This window comes from Bicyclus anynana, chromosome 6 (genome assembly GCF_947172395.1).
Source record: "Bicyclus anynana chromosome 6, ilBicAnyn1.1, whole genome shotgun sequence".
Taxonomy (NCBI): Eukaryota; Metazoa; Arthropoda; class Insecta; order Lepidoptera; family Nymphalidae; genus Bicyclus; species Bicyclus anynana.
In genome coordinates, this window is record NC_069088.1 from 8,977,837 (window position 1) to 8,993,066 (window position 15,230).

Sequence of the window (15,230 nt, forward strand, 5' to 3'; positions counted from 1 at the left end):
GAATAACACTCACGTTAGTTTGAAGTCTTAAAAAGGTTAATTATTTAGGGTTTCTATATCCTTTTAAAAATTTAATAACATTTTACAGAACGGCGACGATTAGGGAGGCAGAGGGCGGGCGGCACATAAGTCATTGTCAGAAACTGCGTCCGTAGACACTTTTCTGCCATTTTTTGCCGCTATGGCTTCACGCGATCCTTTCTGTACATACTCGTACATACTTGCTTGTTGAAATCGAGATAGAGATCCTGAAAGATATTTCGTAATGAAAACCGAAGCATTTTTGTAGATCTACATGTATTGTATTTGTATTGACTGCGGTCCTTCATAAAATCTTATTACTATTGAAACCCCTTTAATCATATTTATAAACATAGATTAAGATTTAAACTTCAATTTTGTGCAAAGCAAAGTGGACCTAATTACTACTGTTTAATGTTCAGTTTGCAGAAAATTGAGGTTCACATCTTAATCCATGTTTATAAATGTCGCCGCTTGAGCAATGCCGGATTAAGGTAACCTAAGCAATCATCCTCTGTGGACCTCCTATTCTTAAGTAAACTATAAAGAATTAATTAAAAAAAATGTTTTTTTTTTTTATTTTTTTTTTTCAGTTGTCACTGGTGCCTCCTAGACGGGTTGCCCTAAGCAATTGCTTAAAAAGTTTATAGTCTTATCGAGGACTGCATCATCATTATCAACCCATATTGGGCTCACTGCTGAGCTCGAATCTCCTCTCAGAATGAGAGGGGTTTGGTCAATAGTCCACCACGCTGGCCCAATGCGGGTTGGCAGACTTAACACACGCAGAGAAATGAGAAATTCTCTGGTATGCAGGTTTCCTCACAATGATTTTCCGTTTGAGACACGCGATATTTAATTTCTTAAAATGCACGCAACTGAAAAGTTGGAGGTGCATGCCCCGAACCGGATTCGAACCCACACCTTCGGAGGCAGAGGTCATATCCACTGGGCTATCAGAACTGCGTTTGAGCGAATATCTTAAATCACCGTAACTAAATCTAAACAACATCTAATCTATATAATCAAACTAAAAGATAAACAGGCTTACCTTCAGTTTGCTGTGTTTGACTATAAAATTATCATCTTATCAGTTGTTAGTCATAATGAAAGTATCACGTGATGACCTAGTTACAATGGTGGTCTACAATAGCACGGTGCGTTGACACTATTGATATCTATACCATAGCCAGCATAGAGACACAGTATTGAAATTCTATAAAGAGATAATACTATATCCAGGGATCTTCAAACCTATTGTTATCCTGTATCGACGTTGTTATACGATGTTTTAAGTACACACCTACGTAGGTACCATATAATAACGCTAGACATACATAAAAAAAACATACATACAGCCGAACGTAGAACCTCCTCCTTTTTGAAAGTCGGTTAAAAAAATAAAATCATCACATTATAGTATGTAGGTATACAACGTACTAGTACCTCTATTTACGGGACAGCGTTACAAGTATTGTCGAGTGTTCTTAGGGAAGAAACCTATAGGTATAGATGAAATCCAAAAACTTATCTTAAAACAAATTTTGTTTCCGTTGCACCTAGTATGATGAAGTTTATTCCCGTATTTCTAAAATACTTGCTACTACGAGTAGACATCCGTGGTCTCACCCGCGTAGTGCCCATTCCTGTGGAAATACGAGGATAAAATATTCTATGTTACTCGCTTATAAAGTGGCTTTTCATTGATGAAAGAGTTTTTAAAGCCGATGCAATAGTTCGGAGCCTATTCGTAACAAACAAACACAAAATCGAATCTTACCTCTTTATAATTTTTTTTAAAGAATATTAGCATATCTTTTAATATGACAAATATTCCCATTCCCCTCCAACTAGTCGGAAAAGATTGTGTGGGTACGATAATAATTCAGCGGGTGGAGATCGAACCAGGACCCCTCAGTAATGAGCCCCTTTACCGTTAAGCTATTGAGGCTTGTTTTTTAAATATTTGTTTAAATTGCTCCGTTAAAGATATATTTTATAACTTCTGGACCTAATTAGTTCGTAGCGTAGAGAAAGAAACCGTAGTAGTTGTGTTCTATAACGAGGTATTTTTATAATCGTGAGAGAAAAATTTTAATTGAATTCTATTTCTAGCGTAGGTACTTCAAGTAAAAAAGTAAATTTTATTTTATGAAATGGATTAAGGAAAGCTGGTGACTTAAAATTAGAAGGCACCATTTTCATATCCTTGTTAATACTCGTTATGTATGAGTATCTATATTTATTTGACACTACAACTAACTATGGGCGGGGCACATACTTCGAAGAGCCGATGGACGTAGGGGTCCCAAGTTGCTAGAATGCCGACCAAACCTACCTAAACTAATAAGCGCAGTGTTGGTTGACCCCCTGACAAGGTGGACTGACGACATCAAGCGAGTCGCAGGGATTCGCTGGATACAGGCGGCTCAGTATTATGATGATTGGAAGTCTCTATAAAAGGCCTATGTCCTACAGTGGACGTCCATCGGCTGATATTATGATGATGATGATGATGATGATGATAACTAACTAGTGGCGTAAGAATTCCATATGAAAAAAAATAAAGATATAACATTATAAAAATAAATATTTATTAAAGAGTATTTGCCATAATAGCTTTTTAATATTCCCAATTAACTGGAAAAGGTAGGTACGACAAATAGTCCAGTATTTGGAGATCGAACCCATGACCTCTTGGTGTTAGACCAGCCCCTTTACCGTAGATCTATTGTTGCTTCATATTATTAAAAGCTTGGCAAATATACTTGAAAAAAATCTCTTTAGAACAATCATTCTCAAATTACCTTTAATTAGGTATTTAATTTTCAGTCACCATTGTTTAGAACTAAAACTAAATGTAACTTACTTATATGCACTATCTAATAATTCAATCAATTAAACTACCGTCATCCTATGACTGTTTCGTTTAGTTTCCTATGCACAATAGCTTAGTTAGCGTAGTTTTTAACAACCGATAAATAACCACAAGGAATTGTTATAAAAAAAACATTGCTTCAGCTTGAAATGAGAAAACATCTTATTTCCAAAGCTAAGCTAAGAAACACCGAAGGTATTAAGCAAAAATCCGTAACGACCGCAATATAAATTACGCTATTAAATAGCTACCCGCTATAATTTTGTCCTCGGAAAAAACAATATAACAAATTAAATAAGTTCTGAAAAACATTAAATAATAAACGTGCTTGAAAAGTTACGAACATTAACAAACATACCGAAACTTTGTATCCCTGAGGTACAGAATTTCTTTCACAAAACGTGCAACCATTCGCAAAACATTGTACATTTTAATACAATTCCATAACAGGGTTCACTTCAAAATGTTTAGGATCACTTGTGCACAGTTAGTTAGTTATACGTCGTCGGCGACGCGTAAAAACATTACGCAGAAGTGCGAACTGACGCCTCGTAGCAACTCGTAGCAAGAGATAACGCAACCCGTAACTCGTGCCCCGTAGCACGTCGTAGACTGGCGTGAGAGCGAGCTACGTCTACGCTAAAAACTCCCGTTCGCGCAATCGCAACACTTCTCTGCCTTGATGCTCTATTAAGGACGAATGCAAACACTACTCAAGGCTGTGTGGAACAAAGTACGGACTTTCATACCCATATACGAGTGTTTATAGAGCCATCACGTGTAATATGTCGTAATGGAAATCAGTCTTTATCACAACCTAATTGATGGTAAAATTTGATTGACTCGCAATAAAATACTTGCTTTTCATTTATTACGATAAAAGTTTAAAATTATGAAAACCGTCATTTTGTGTTATTTACATTAGAGAGTATGTGCAGAACTAAATTCTGTTTCTTAGGTTTTGGCTTTAACTAACTCTTATTTTGTCTCCTTCTTCCTAGTGCGGTCCCAATGTGGGGTCCGCTTTCCGACATAATCTCGCCCACTTAGCCCGGTCTTGGGCGTGACTTCCTTAGTTTTTTGGCACTCAAGTCCGTGTGTACGATATCCAGCCAGCGCTATTTGGGGCGATCTCGGGCTTTTACTCCAGGGACTGCCATATTCAGACATCTACCGACGTACCTAGCTCTGCGGACGTCTTGCAACGAGACCATACCATCTAAGACGGGCTTCCTGCAGCTTATCTCCGATATTACGGACATTGAGCCTACGGATGTGCTCCATCCATCGTAGCATTTTCATCTCCGTGACTCGGAGTTCCTGCACATGCCTCAGCAAGGTTGACCAATTCTCACAACCGAACAGCAGTACAGGTCCTATTACAGTATTGTAGATAACTTCCTTGAGCTTTAGCGGCATTCTGCGACCACATAGAACACCAGTTAGGTCCCGCTATTTCGACCAAGCAACACTTATACAGACTTTGACGTCGTGGTCAATTACACCAGACTCATGCATGACGGACCTGACGTATTTAAAGGATTCTGAGCGATACGCTCTTTCCCTGCAGATGTACTCTGAGGTACTCTGTCTTCGCCACATGTTTAAGAGTTTAAGACCGCCGTTCCAATGTCTCTTTGTCCCTATTCACTAGTGCGATATCGTCCTCATACATTAGAAGCCACGGTGGTGAACCGGTTAATTTGATTTCTCGGCCCACACGATATACTTACGTTGACTTTAAAAAATAAATAAGTTTTACACTACATCGTTCAAGCCTATTCTTTCGTTAGCTTCCATTTTAGACTGCATCGTCACTTAACATCCGGTGAGATCGCGATCGCAGTTAACTTATCATTAAATAAAAAAGAACCGTTATCTATTACTATTTTAATATAAAAAAAACATTTGTTAACTAATTAATTTACTAATTTTTGCTGGCTGAATTACGAGTACAGTACCAGTATAATAGGTAAGTGCCTGATGTGTTTAATTTTTAAAAGTCTGGCGTCTAGCGCCTGTGTTGTATGGGGATATTGAGGCTTCAAATATGGTCATAATGTTAGACCTATCTGGTTCAGTTTATAATGCCTTGGTTTTCAACAATGACCAACTTGGTTCGATTCCCAGGTCAATTGAGAATTTTAAATTATCTAAATTGCCGCAGATATGGTCCCACCGAACAGTCAGAGATGTGTGAAATATAAACTTGTGCAAGTAAGTCCGCTACCATCTTATGGTTCGAGAGCTGGTCGACTTTTTAGGTAAGTATTTGAGCAAAGCCTCTCCTACACTACCCTAACCCGGAACTGGAGACCAGGATGAGGAGTAGTGGAAATTAAATCTGAAATTTTATTTTTATACCTTTGTGTGTTTATGTTTGTTACTCTTGTAACAAACTGCTTTGCTGCTGAACAGGTTTGGCCGAAATAAGATTTACAGTAATTTATAAAAATGATAGAGCTATAGATTAATAAAATTAATAAAAAATACTGTAACGTACGCGATGAATTAAAACCTTCTCTATCTTTTAAGTTTGCAGTTAAAATTAAATTACGGGTACGTGTACTTATTTTTCGCGGGGACGCAGCTAGTCTCAAATAATGGCAAGTTTCATTTGAATTTAAACAGTAGTTTTATCGTGATGCCCGATCAATAAAAAACATGGACAGACAATCAGACAGACAGACAAAAAATTAAAAAGAAATATATTTTGGCTTCAGTTTTATTACAATAAAAATGTATAAAAGTGAGGAGTCATCGAACCTGTATAACTTGGTTCAGAGCCACCTTTTATGCCGACAACAACTTTTATGCCATATTAACTATTTCTCCAAATGGCTTATTCTAGTTGGCCGACACTTTCAAAAAGAGCCCAAAAATGTCTGAAAAAAGGCACCTTTAAAAACCTTTGACACAACTTGTCACGTTTCAATCTATTTATGGAATCCACGCCTAAAGATCATAGCACAAGGGTCAACTCGGAAAGGGATCGTAACCAATAATAATTTACTATACTAATATCGGTTACGTCCCTACAAAATCACCGCAAAAAATGATCCGAATAAAAGGCTACAACACTGAACAGTGAACATTATGGTCGCTGTTGACCACTACTAACATTGAGTTGTTTATAAATTTTCTCTTTTGAGCACCTCATTTTTCATGCTTTAGTAACACACCTAACAGTATTTTAATATCATTGATCGTAACCGTATCGTAACTCGCGGTCGAGTAAGCGTCGGGCCACGGTAAGCGCGTCGACTAGGTACTGGACTGGTAAGCTTGTTCCGAATCGAGGCGATTTCGTTATGATTCCGATTAGTGTGCGTTACAGAAGTTTCAAACGAAGAGTACTTACTAGACGGCTCGAGTTGATACGGTGCCAATTCTACTTCACAATTGGTATTGTGTGCTATGGCTTTTGTCATTTTTTTGAGGGTGTGCGGCGGATAGCCTATTACTTCTCCGTCTAAGCAATATTTATACTCTGTGGGATGACCTAATTTCTCTGTCTGCAGGTTGTGGTGACAAATGAGGACAGAGGACTAGCGTAGCCAGTTTATGGCGAATCCCCCAAATTGCGAGGAATCGCAACTCAATTCGAATTAGTTTTCTGCGGGGAAACGTAAACACAAAAGGTAAATGACACTTTGGACATTTAATTTTTAGCAGCAGTTTTGAATTAAAACAGTGATAAGAAATAAAACTAATACATACCACGACACTTATTTATTACCTGCGATCAGAGACTCAATAAAATCAGAGTGATTTCAGGAAATTTTAAAAGAAAATTTGATGTTACAAGCCTAATACGGAAAAAGCTCTAATAAAAACTTCACAATTTTTTTAATATTTTCAAATTCAATTTTTACAAGTGTGGAATTTATGAAGAATTGAGCATTTAGATAATGGCAATACTACAGAGGACTGAGATTGACATTATTTTGACAAATTCACGTTGACAGTTGACACAAACAATCATTCTAGGCATGGCATTTGACGTTTGCGCTGGTTAGAGTACAACGACCGCGAGAATTTATTATTTTAATTTATTTACATTTTGTATCCATCCAAAGTTTGTGGTCAGTCGTAATAAACTTACTAGTTTTAGTGATTTTAACTACTTACTACAATGAAGGGAAACTCATTAATACGTATTCACGAGTGTTTCATTCTGAGGAACGGTAAAATAATTAAAGAGGATCTCTGGATACGAAATGGTGTTATAGTTAACCCTGAACAAGTATTTTATTTGGAACAAGTTGAAGCTGACATTACAATAAAAGCGTTTGAAAATTTAATAATAGCACCCGGATTTATAGATATTCAAATAAATGGTGAGTACCGTTAGCAACCTACTCTTAAAAACTGGTTTGTATTTTTGTGCATTTTATAGATTATGTACATATGTATGAAACAATAAAGGGTCACTTTAGGTCATGACCCTTTACCATAGGTTATAAGAAATTTTAGACCATTTCAAAGTTATTGATTATTTTGTACTAATTCTACAGCCACTAAGTTGCCACAACTTTTTGATTGAAGTTTAAAGAATTCTATTTTAGCTACTGAGGTTTGTGCATTGTGTACAAAACTTGCCCCCCTACCCTTTTACAAAATGGAAAAAAAATGAAAATGAAAACAAATTAAAAATTTTTATTCATTAACTAAGTCTTACAAACCAGTATCAAGGCCCTGTAATAGGTGAAAAACCCGTATGACTGGGTGCCCCGCTCATTCACTACACAGATTAACCATAGTTAACAAATAACAAAATCATAGAGCTTTGCTAATTTTTTTATTTAACAGGAGGTTGGGGAATTGACTTCTCTTATGATTCTGAAAATGTGGAAGAAGGTGTAAAAACTGTTGCACAGAAGTTGTTAGCACATGGAGTGACTTCATTCTGCCCTACCATGGTTACATCAGACAAGGACAAATATGCAAAAATCCTGCCCAAGATCAAAAAATCCCAAGGTGGACGAGACGGTGCGACTGTACTGGGTGTGCATCTGGAAGGGCCATTTATATGTCCAGCAAAGAAAGGTGCCCATGCTGACCAATATATTAGAAACCCAGACAAAGTAAGTGATTATTTTGTTGTAGGATGCCTCTTAGTCTCACTTATTAGTTGTATATCTAAACTAACATAAAGAGGTAAGATTGGGTTTTTTGTTTGTTTGGTACGAAACTACTGGACCAACTTTTTTTAAAACTGATTATTAGAAAGCTACATTATAAGCAAGTAACATAGACAATGTCTCATCCACATATTCCCAAAGCAAGGGGAACTATGTAGATAAAACCATGGAGTCTGCTACTGCTGAATATAATCATTATTCTTTAGTAGTAGTAGGTAGTAGTCCTTGTTGCCCATCAGGGCATTATTTTTTCCAGTGTGTGTTAGTGTGTTGCACATGAAATAATTAAAGTAATGAAAACCTTGTATCATAAAAGTTTTAATTTTAAGATCAAGTGGGTAATCTGCTAGTTCCTTATATATATAAAAAAGACATCTCTATAAAATTTTAAATTTGTGTATTAAAATTAAAAGCAAAAGTAAAATTTTAAGCTTTGCAGGTTTCCTCATAATGTTTTTCCTTCACTGTTTGAGAAAGTGATATTTAATTTCTTCATAACTGAAAAGTTGGAGGTGCAAGTCCTGGATTTAAACCTACCTACACACTCCAAAATGAAGGCAGAGCTGTGATAGGCCAGTGCACATGAATGCACTGGGATATCACAACTCTCAGAGTTTTATAATACAACAGAATATATTTATATACAATGTTTTGCAATGTTTATTATCAAAGAAACATTTTATCATTGGCCTACATTGGTTTTATACCACACTGCAGGATACTGAACTCTTTATCTATATTGACATAAATGTTGCAATATGATCTTATACTTGCCAATATTAATTGATTTCATTAGGTAATTTAATTTACGGATACTGCATTTTCATTTGTGGTTATGCACATTTTATATTAATTATTATTTTTAGTTGAAAAATTCTGTCAGCAATAATAATAGGTGCTTAATATTATTTTTTTACTAGCAGACCTGGTCAAGCTTCGCTTTGACTTGATTGCACTTATTCACTAAAACTCTCTGTAAAAACCATTGTCGTACTTCAATTAATAATCTAAAAAGAATTAGCCAAATTGGTTCAGCTGTTCTTAAGATTTACCCTTAGCAACACATATAGCGATTAATTTTTTTGTTATAGATTAATAAATCCACATTTTTACCTTACATCCTTAGGAAACTCATGTTATAAGCCTTTGTTATTGCAGTCTATAATCTATTACTGTGCTGATTTCTTTCAGATATGTTCAGCCTTACTGAAGTAGGTATAGTGTAACTAATCCTAACTTATTTTTAGAATATTGTATATCACTTTGTAGCAGAAGTGAATACCAATGAGGTGTTTGAGATGTAAATTGGGTTCAAGTATTAATAAGTACTCAGGTGCGCCTATAATGGTGGTCAGAAAAACATACAAATTTATGTTCATTCATTCATTACCATAGCCTATTTTTACAGCCTTATAAAAGAGGAGATATGGAGCTTAGACACATCATCCTTCTCCACCATGAACCAATGCGGGTTGGTGGGGTTAGGGTGATGATGTTAAATTAATTGATAGCCATTATCAAATGTTATGATAATGACTGTGATAGACACCCTACAGAGCATATAGGGTGTAGCACCACCAAATTCCCATCACTGAGCTGAGAATTTTAACTGAAAATTTCATAGAAGATAAACTCAGTATCGCAAAGCCCAACCCAAGATTCGAACTCAGAACCTCATGATCCGCAGTCCTTCCCTCTGCCCCGCGCGTACGAGATCACACCCGCACAGTCCTTTCCGCCCGCATGTCATGGGAGTGTCATCAACAAACTTGCCAAGCTATAACAAATCCAAATAATTTGTTCCAAAAAATGTTACCAACATGTTATATTTTTCAGGGTTTAGAATCGCTTGAGGAGGTGTATGGATCTCTAGACAATGTAAATATTGTGACAATAGCTCCAGAGTTACCCGGCGCCTTGGATGCGATAAAAGGGCTGACAAGTAAAGGCATTAAAGTAGCTCTTGGTCATTCATCTGCCAGTCTCGCCCAAGGAGAGGAAGGCGTCAAGAGTGGTGCCAATTTAATAACTCATTTATTTAATGCTATGTTGCCAGTGAGTTTCTATTTACGTATTATTTCATTAGTTCAACTAAAGATATAAATCTCGAATAAATCCAAATAAGTTATACAAGAATGTCTTTGTCATGTCATATCTTTTTTTTGAGATACCTTATTAACATGGGCGTAGCGAGGTATGGGCAGGGGGGGGGCTGCTGCCCCCCCTAGGTGAGCGGTCGATCTATGGGGCTTCATACCAAATTTTAAGATATTCAAAGATTCAACTAACTTTGTTTCTTCGATACGAAAAAGTGACTTTATGTGAATGTTTCGGTTTCGGCCGTAAAACTAGTTTCGGGGGCAGCTATACTTAAATACTCAATTCAAGCATAGCTGCCCCCTATAACTATCTTATAGGATAGAATCCTGGCTACGCCTATGCTTATAAGTAACCAATCCGCAAAAATCTCCCTGCAAAATTTGATCTATGTGGGCAGGTCAAGCGGTGTTTGATATTGCGTAACCTTTCGCTTTTAACCGATCAATTTTATGATGAATTATTTAATTTATTAACTCAATTCAATGATTCTTAATTAATTTGCAGTTCCATCATCGTGACCCTGGTCTGGTAGGCTTATTAGCATCGGCTACAGATAAACAGGTGTATTATGGAATAATATCTGATGGTATACACACTCACCCAGCCGCACTTCGAATAGCCTGTAGAACTAATAAAGAAGGTAAGAAATTAAGAATATTTAAAAAAGCCTCAAATCATCGGAATGTTATTGACAAACGAATACATCAACCAACCTTCAATAATAATTGAGTTAGTCTTGCTGGATAATTTTGTACAGGCGCTAAGCTAAACCTACCTACTATATAAGTCAAAGCTAAGGGGCCATCTCATAACTGAGAGAAAGAAAGAAGAAAATATTCTTCAGACATCATCATCATCAACAGCCGATGGACGTCCACTGCTGGACATAGGCCTCTTGCATGGACTTCCAAACAAACCAGTCTCGAGCTGCGAGTATCCAGCGGTTCCCTGCAACCCGCTTGATATCCTCGGTCCACTTAGTGGGGGACATTATGCCATGAAAAAACAAATAGTCCATTATTTATTTTTTTATGAGATAATGTTTGGCTCTATAACATTCAGTCAGTTAATGACAATGACTATAACTGACTGATTATTGAGTACTCAGTGACATAAGATGTAATACAATCAACTATCTGATTCTGGAGTACTGCTGATTTTTTCTTGAAAGAAAAAACACCTCTTAATACCGTTTAAGGTAACCAAGGGACCTAATTTATTTTTTTTTTCTAGGATTAGTACTCGTCAGCGACGCGTTTGCAGCACAAGGTCTCGCAGATGGCAGTTACCGCATTGGCCCCATGGCGGTGAGCGTGGAGAACGGACGAGCCTACGTCGCTGGTACTAAGACCCTTTGCGGTAGCACCACGGCGCTCGACGAGTGTGTCAGAACCTTTAAGGAATCTATCGGTAGGTATTTTTCATCCAATGCCTAAAAAAATATTAAAAATAATTGTGAGCCGTGATAGCCCAGTGGACCTCTGCCTCCGATTCCGAAGGTGTAGGTTCGAATCCGATCCGGGCATGCACCTCCAACTTTTCAGTTGTGTGAATTTTAATAAATTAAATATCACGTGTCTCAAACGGTGAAGGAAAAACATCGTGAGGAAACTTGCATACCAGAGAGTTTTCTTAATTCTCTGCGTGTGTGCAGTCTGCCAATCCGCATTGGACAAGCATGGTGGACTATTGGCCTAACCCCTCCCATTCTGTGAGGAGACTCGAGCTCAGCAGTGAGCCGAATATGGGTTGATAATGATGATGAATGATGATAATGATGATGAATGATGATAATAATTGAAGAGTCAATTGTGAGCATTTATTTACGTTTAGCGAGGCGAAATAAAATACGTAAACAACCTGACCGTGACTAAGTTACATGTTAAAGAGAAGATTTTATACTTAGATATGTTACGTGCATACATTATCACCGTAATTTTGGGTTTACTTTCATTATATATTTATGAATACTTCGTTTTGTACACTGACTGACCACATAAAACATAATCCTCTAATATAATCTACATTATAGACAATATTTAGGTATTATTATTTTTAACTGTTGTTGTATAGATACTATGCGACTACCTTTGTTTGCCTCAATTTCGACAAACTAAATTTCATGCTAGCACCTGATTAGCAGACCCCCGGCGATTTCACCCACGCAGTTTTCATTCCCATGAGCAGACGGGGATAAAATATAGCCTACGTTACTCGCTGATAATGCAGTTTTCCAATGGTGAAAGAATTTCCAAAATCAATCCAGTAGTTTCGAAGACTATTCGTATCAAAGAAACAAAAGTTCAAGACTATATTTTATATTACAGGTTGCACCTTAGAATATGCTCTGGAAGCTGCATCACTGCACCCAGCCAAGGCTCTAGGCATCGACCATAAAAAAGGCAATTTGAATTTTGGCTGCGACGCAGACTTTGTTGTCCTAAATCCTACCACGCTGAAGGTTATGTCTACATGGATAGCGGGAGAGATGGTTTTTATAGACGAAGATATTTCAAATATTGAATAGCAACGGCGTTACAAAACGCAAGTTTATTATGTATAATTAATTGTTTATTTGCTGTTTACTCTTTACTATTCAAAACTCTGCAGCAACGCTACACGAATGCACTAAGAGCCTGCGATGATCTCATATCATGGTAATAAAAAAACTACAGTGCTTTAGGTGTATTGACGGCCTCCGTGGCGCAGCGGTATGCGCGGTGGATTTTCAAGACGGAGGTCCTGGGTTCGATCCCCGGCTGGGCAGATTGAGATTTTCTTAATTTGTCCAATTCTGGCTGGTGGGAGGCTTCGGCCGTGGCTAGTTACCACCCTACCGGCAGAGACGTACCGCCAAGCGACTTAGCGTTCCGGTTCGATGCCGTGTAGAAACCGAAAGGGGTGTGGATTTTCATCCTCCTCCTAACAAGTTAGCCCGCTTCCATCTTAGACTGCATCATCATTTACCATCAGGTGAGATTGTAGTCAAGGGCTAACTTGTAAGAATAAAAAAAGGTGTTTTTACATACTACTGTAGTAAAACTTCTTTCAAATAATATTTAAAAAACACGCTTTTACGCACTATACATTACAAAATACCCATATCATGGGGGTGCATTTCAAATAGGCCGTCCTTCATCTTGGACGTCCGCCATATCGGATTTAAGTCACGTGACTATTTTTTTCGTATTCCTGACAGCAAACCCTTTAATTTGATACCCATATCATGGGAGTGCATTTCAAATAGGCCGTCCTTCATCTTGGACGTCCGCCATATCGGATTTAAGTCACGTGACTATTTTTTTCGTATTTCTGACAGCAAACCCTTTAATTTGATACCCATATCATGGGAGTGCATTTCAAATAGGCCGTCCTTCATCTTGGACGTCCGCCATATCGGATTTAAGTCACGTGACTATTTTTTTCGTATTCCTGACAGCAAACCCTTTCATTTGATATCCATATCATAGGGGTGGATTTCAAACAGCCAGTCCGCCATCTTGGGGAGGCCGCCATATTGCATTTGTAATGACGTTTCTTAGCTAATCGAAGACCGGGCAGTAGGTCAAATTAAGATTAGAAGATTTTCGTACATACATAATTACAAGGGAAGCTAATAAAAGAGTGTTAATATAAAACAATAATCCGAGAAACTTGGAAATTTCGCGTCATCTCTTGTGTCGGACTTGGTTCATTTCACAAGCTCCTCTTAGTTGTGTCGTAGTTTAGTAGTGTTACTAAAGATGGCGCCTGTCATTTCATTTTTTTTTAGAGCTTGTTTCAATATAGTTGCTGTGATAGTCACTCAATATTAAATTTAATTATGGCATTTTTATACAACATTAGTTATAAGGAACAACAATAAGTATAAGACACTATGTGACATTGCAATACGTATCCGTATTATTAATCTTTGTGTCGCCGCACACGGGCTACACGCGACAGCCACAAACGCCGCTACAAGAAGCAAGAAGGGGCCACAAAAGTAGCTGAAGCTTGTGGCCGGTGGCCGATACTTGCGGTCGGTGGTCTGCTACTTTGTTAACCCATACATCGTCGTCGTCGTTATCAACCCTTATACGGCTCACTGCTGAGCTCGAGTCTCCTCTCAGAATGAGAGGGGTTAGGCCCCTAGTCCACCACGCTGGCCCAATGCGGGTTGGCAGACTTCACACACGCAGAGAATTGAGAAATTCTCTGATGTGCAGGTTTCCTCACAATGTTTTCCTTCACCGTTTGAGACACGTGATATTTAATTTCTTAAATGCAGTACTATAATCAACCCATACATGCAGTATCATAATCGCCAGAGTCGGCCACCAGGCCGGTGCGGGCCACAATAAGCGAGCAGCGACGATTGTAGAGTGTGGCGGCCACCGACGTCAACCGTGTGCGACGAGTCCATATAAAATGTATGAAAACTACAGGAAATATGCTGGTAGCGGCGTTTTGTGGTTGTGGCCGGTGGCCCGTGTGCGGGAGCCCTAAGACCTATTCTTAACACTGGAGTTAATTCCTTCAATGTAGCACACAAAACTACCTCTAGCCCCCCATGACCTTACCAGGGATGCGGGTAATGATCCAGTCAAATTAGTAAGTTTACCTCTGAATTTGAGATACCAAATCCCGATTGCTATGGAGGAATGGGTATCTCAAATTCCGAGATTCTTATCTATTTTGACTTTTTTCTTGTTCCAAGATCAAATTTACATTACAACTGAAAATGCTAATTTTGATATTTTACTGTATAGGTACTATTTTACTCTTTACTATTTGTTTTTCACAAAGTAAACTTAAAATGCAGATTTTGATATTTTACTGTATTTTTATTTAGTTTTTAAATTTCTCCGGGACTATTGTCCTGCAAATGAAACTGTTGAAATATGCATCAATGTGTATTCCTATTACGTTAAATGTGATAATATATTCAATTTATTATTTTACATCAAATTTATATACTTACCACAATAATGCACAAAGTGCTTATATATTTAAAATTAAGTTTATATTATAAAGAATTAAAATGAAATTTTATTACAATATTGAAGTTTAATTTGATCACCTCACAATTCCGTATTAATGTAACT

General features: G+C 37.5%; 2 protein-coding genes across 2 annotated transcripts in view; one reads left to right on the plus strand and one right to left on the minus strand.

Annotated features, from left to right (window-relative positions):
• Positions 1-3,501, minus strand: part of LOC112046500 (leucine-rich repeat-containing protein 15) — a 61,593-nt gene extending 58,092 nt beyond the window's left edge. The window contains exon 1 of the mRNA XM_024083137.2: positions 3,258-3,501. The gene's annotated coding sequence lies outside the window, so the exon portion shown is untranslated. The remainder of the gene's footprint in view (positions 1-3,257) is intronic.
• Positions 3,502-6,869: 3,368 nt separating this feature from the next.
• On the plus strand, positions 6,870-15,183 carry LOC112046493 (N-acetylglucosamine-6-phosphate deacetylase). The gene is made up of 6 exons (XM_024083129.2): positions 6,870-7,239; positions 7,712-7,986; positions 9,880-10,098; positions 10,648-10,783; positions 11,377-11,553; positions 12,471-15,183. Exons 1-6 carry the CDS (start codon positions 7,035-7,037, stop codon positions 12,668-12,670), a joined length of 1,212 nt encoding a protein of 403 aa, XP_023938897.2. The 5' UTR covers positions 6,870-7,034; the 3' UTR covers positions 12,671-15,183.
• Positions 15,184-15,230: the final 47 nt, after the last annotated feature.

What these genes read in the sequence shown, in the direction of transcription:
- LOC112046493 (XM_024083129.2), top strand. Translation starts at nt 7,035, where the DNA reads ATGAAGGGAAACTCATTAATACGTATTCACGAGTGTTTCATTCTGAGG. An exon ending in TATAGATATTCAAATAAATG is followed by an intron (nt 7,240 to 7,711) that starts GTGAGTACCGTT and finishes TTTATTTAACAG; the next exon opens with GAGGTTGGGGAATTGACTTC. An exon ending in AACCTTTAAGGAATCTATCG is followed by an intron (nt 11,554 to 12,470) that starts GTAGGTATTTTT and finishes TTTATATTACAG; the next exon opens with GTTGCACCTTAGAATATGCT.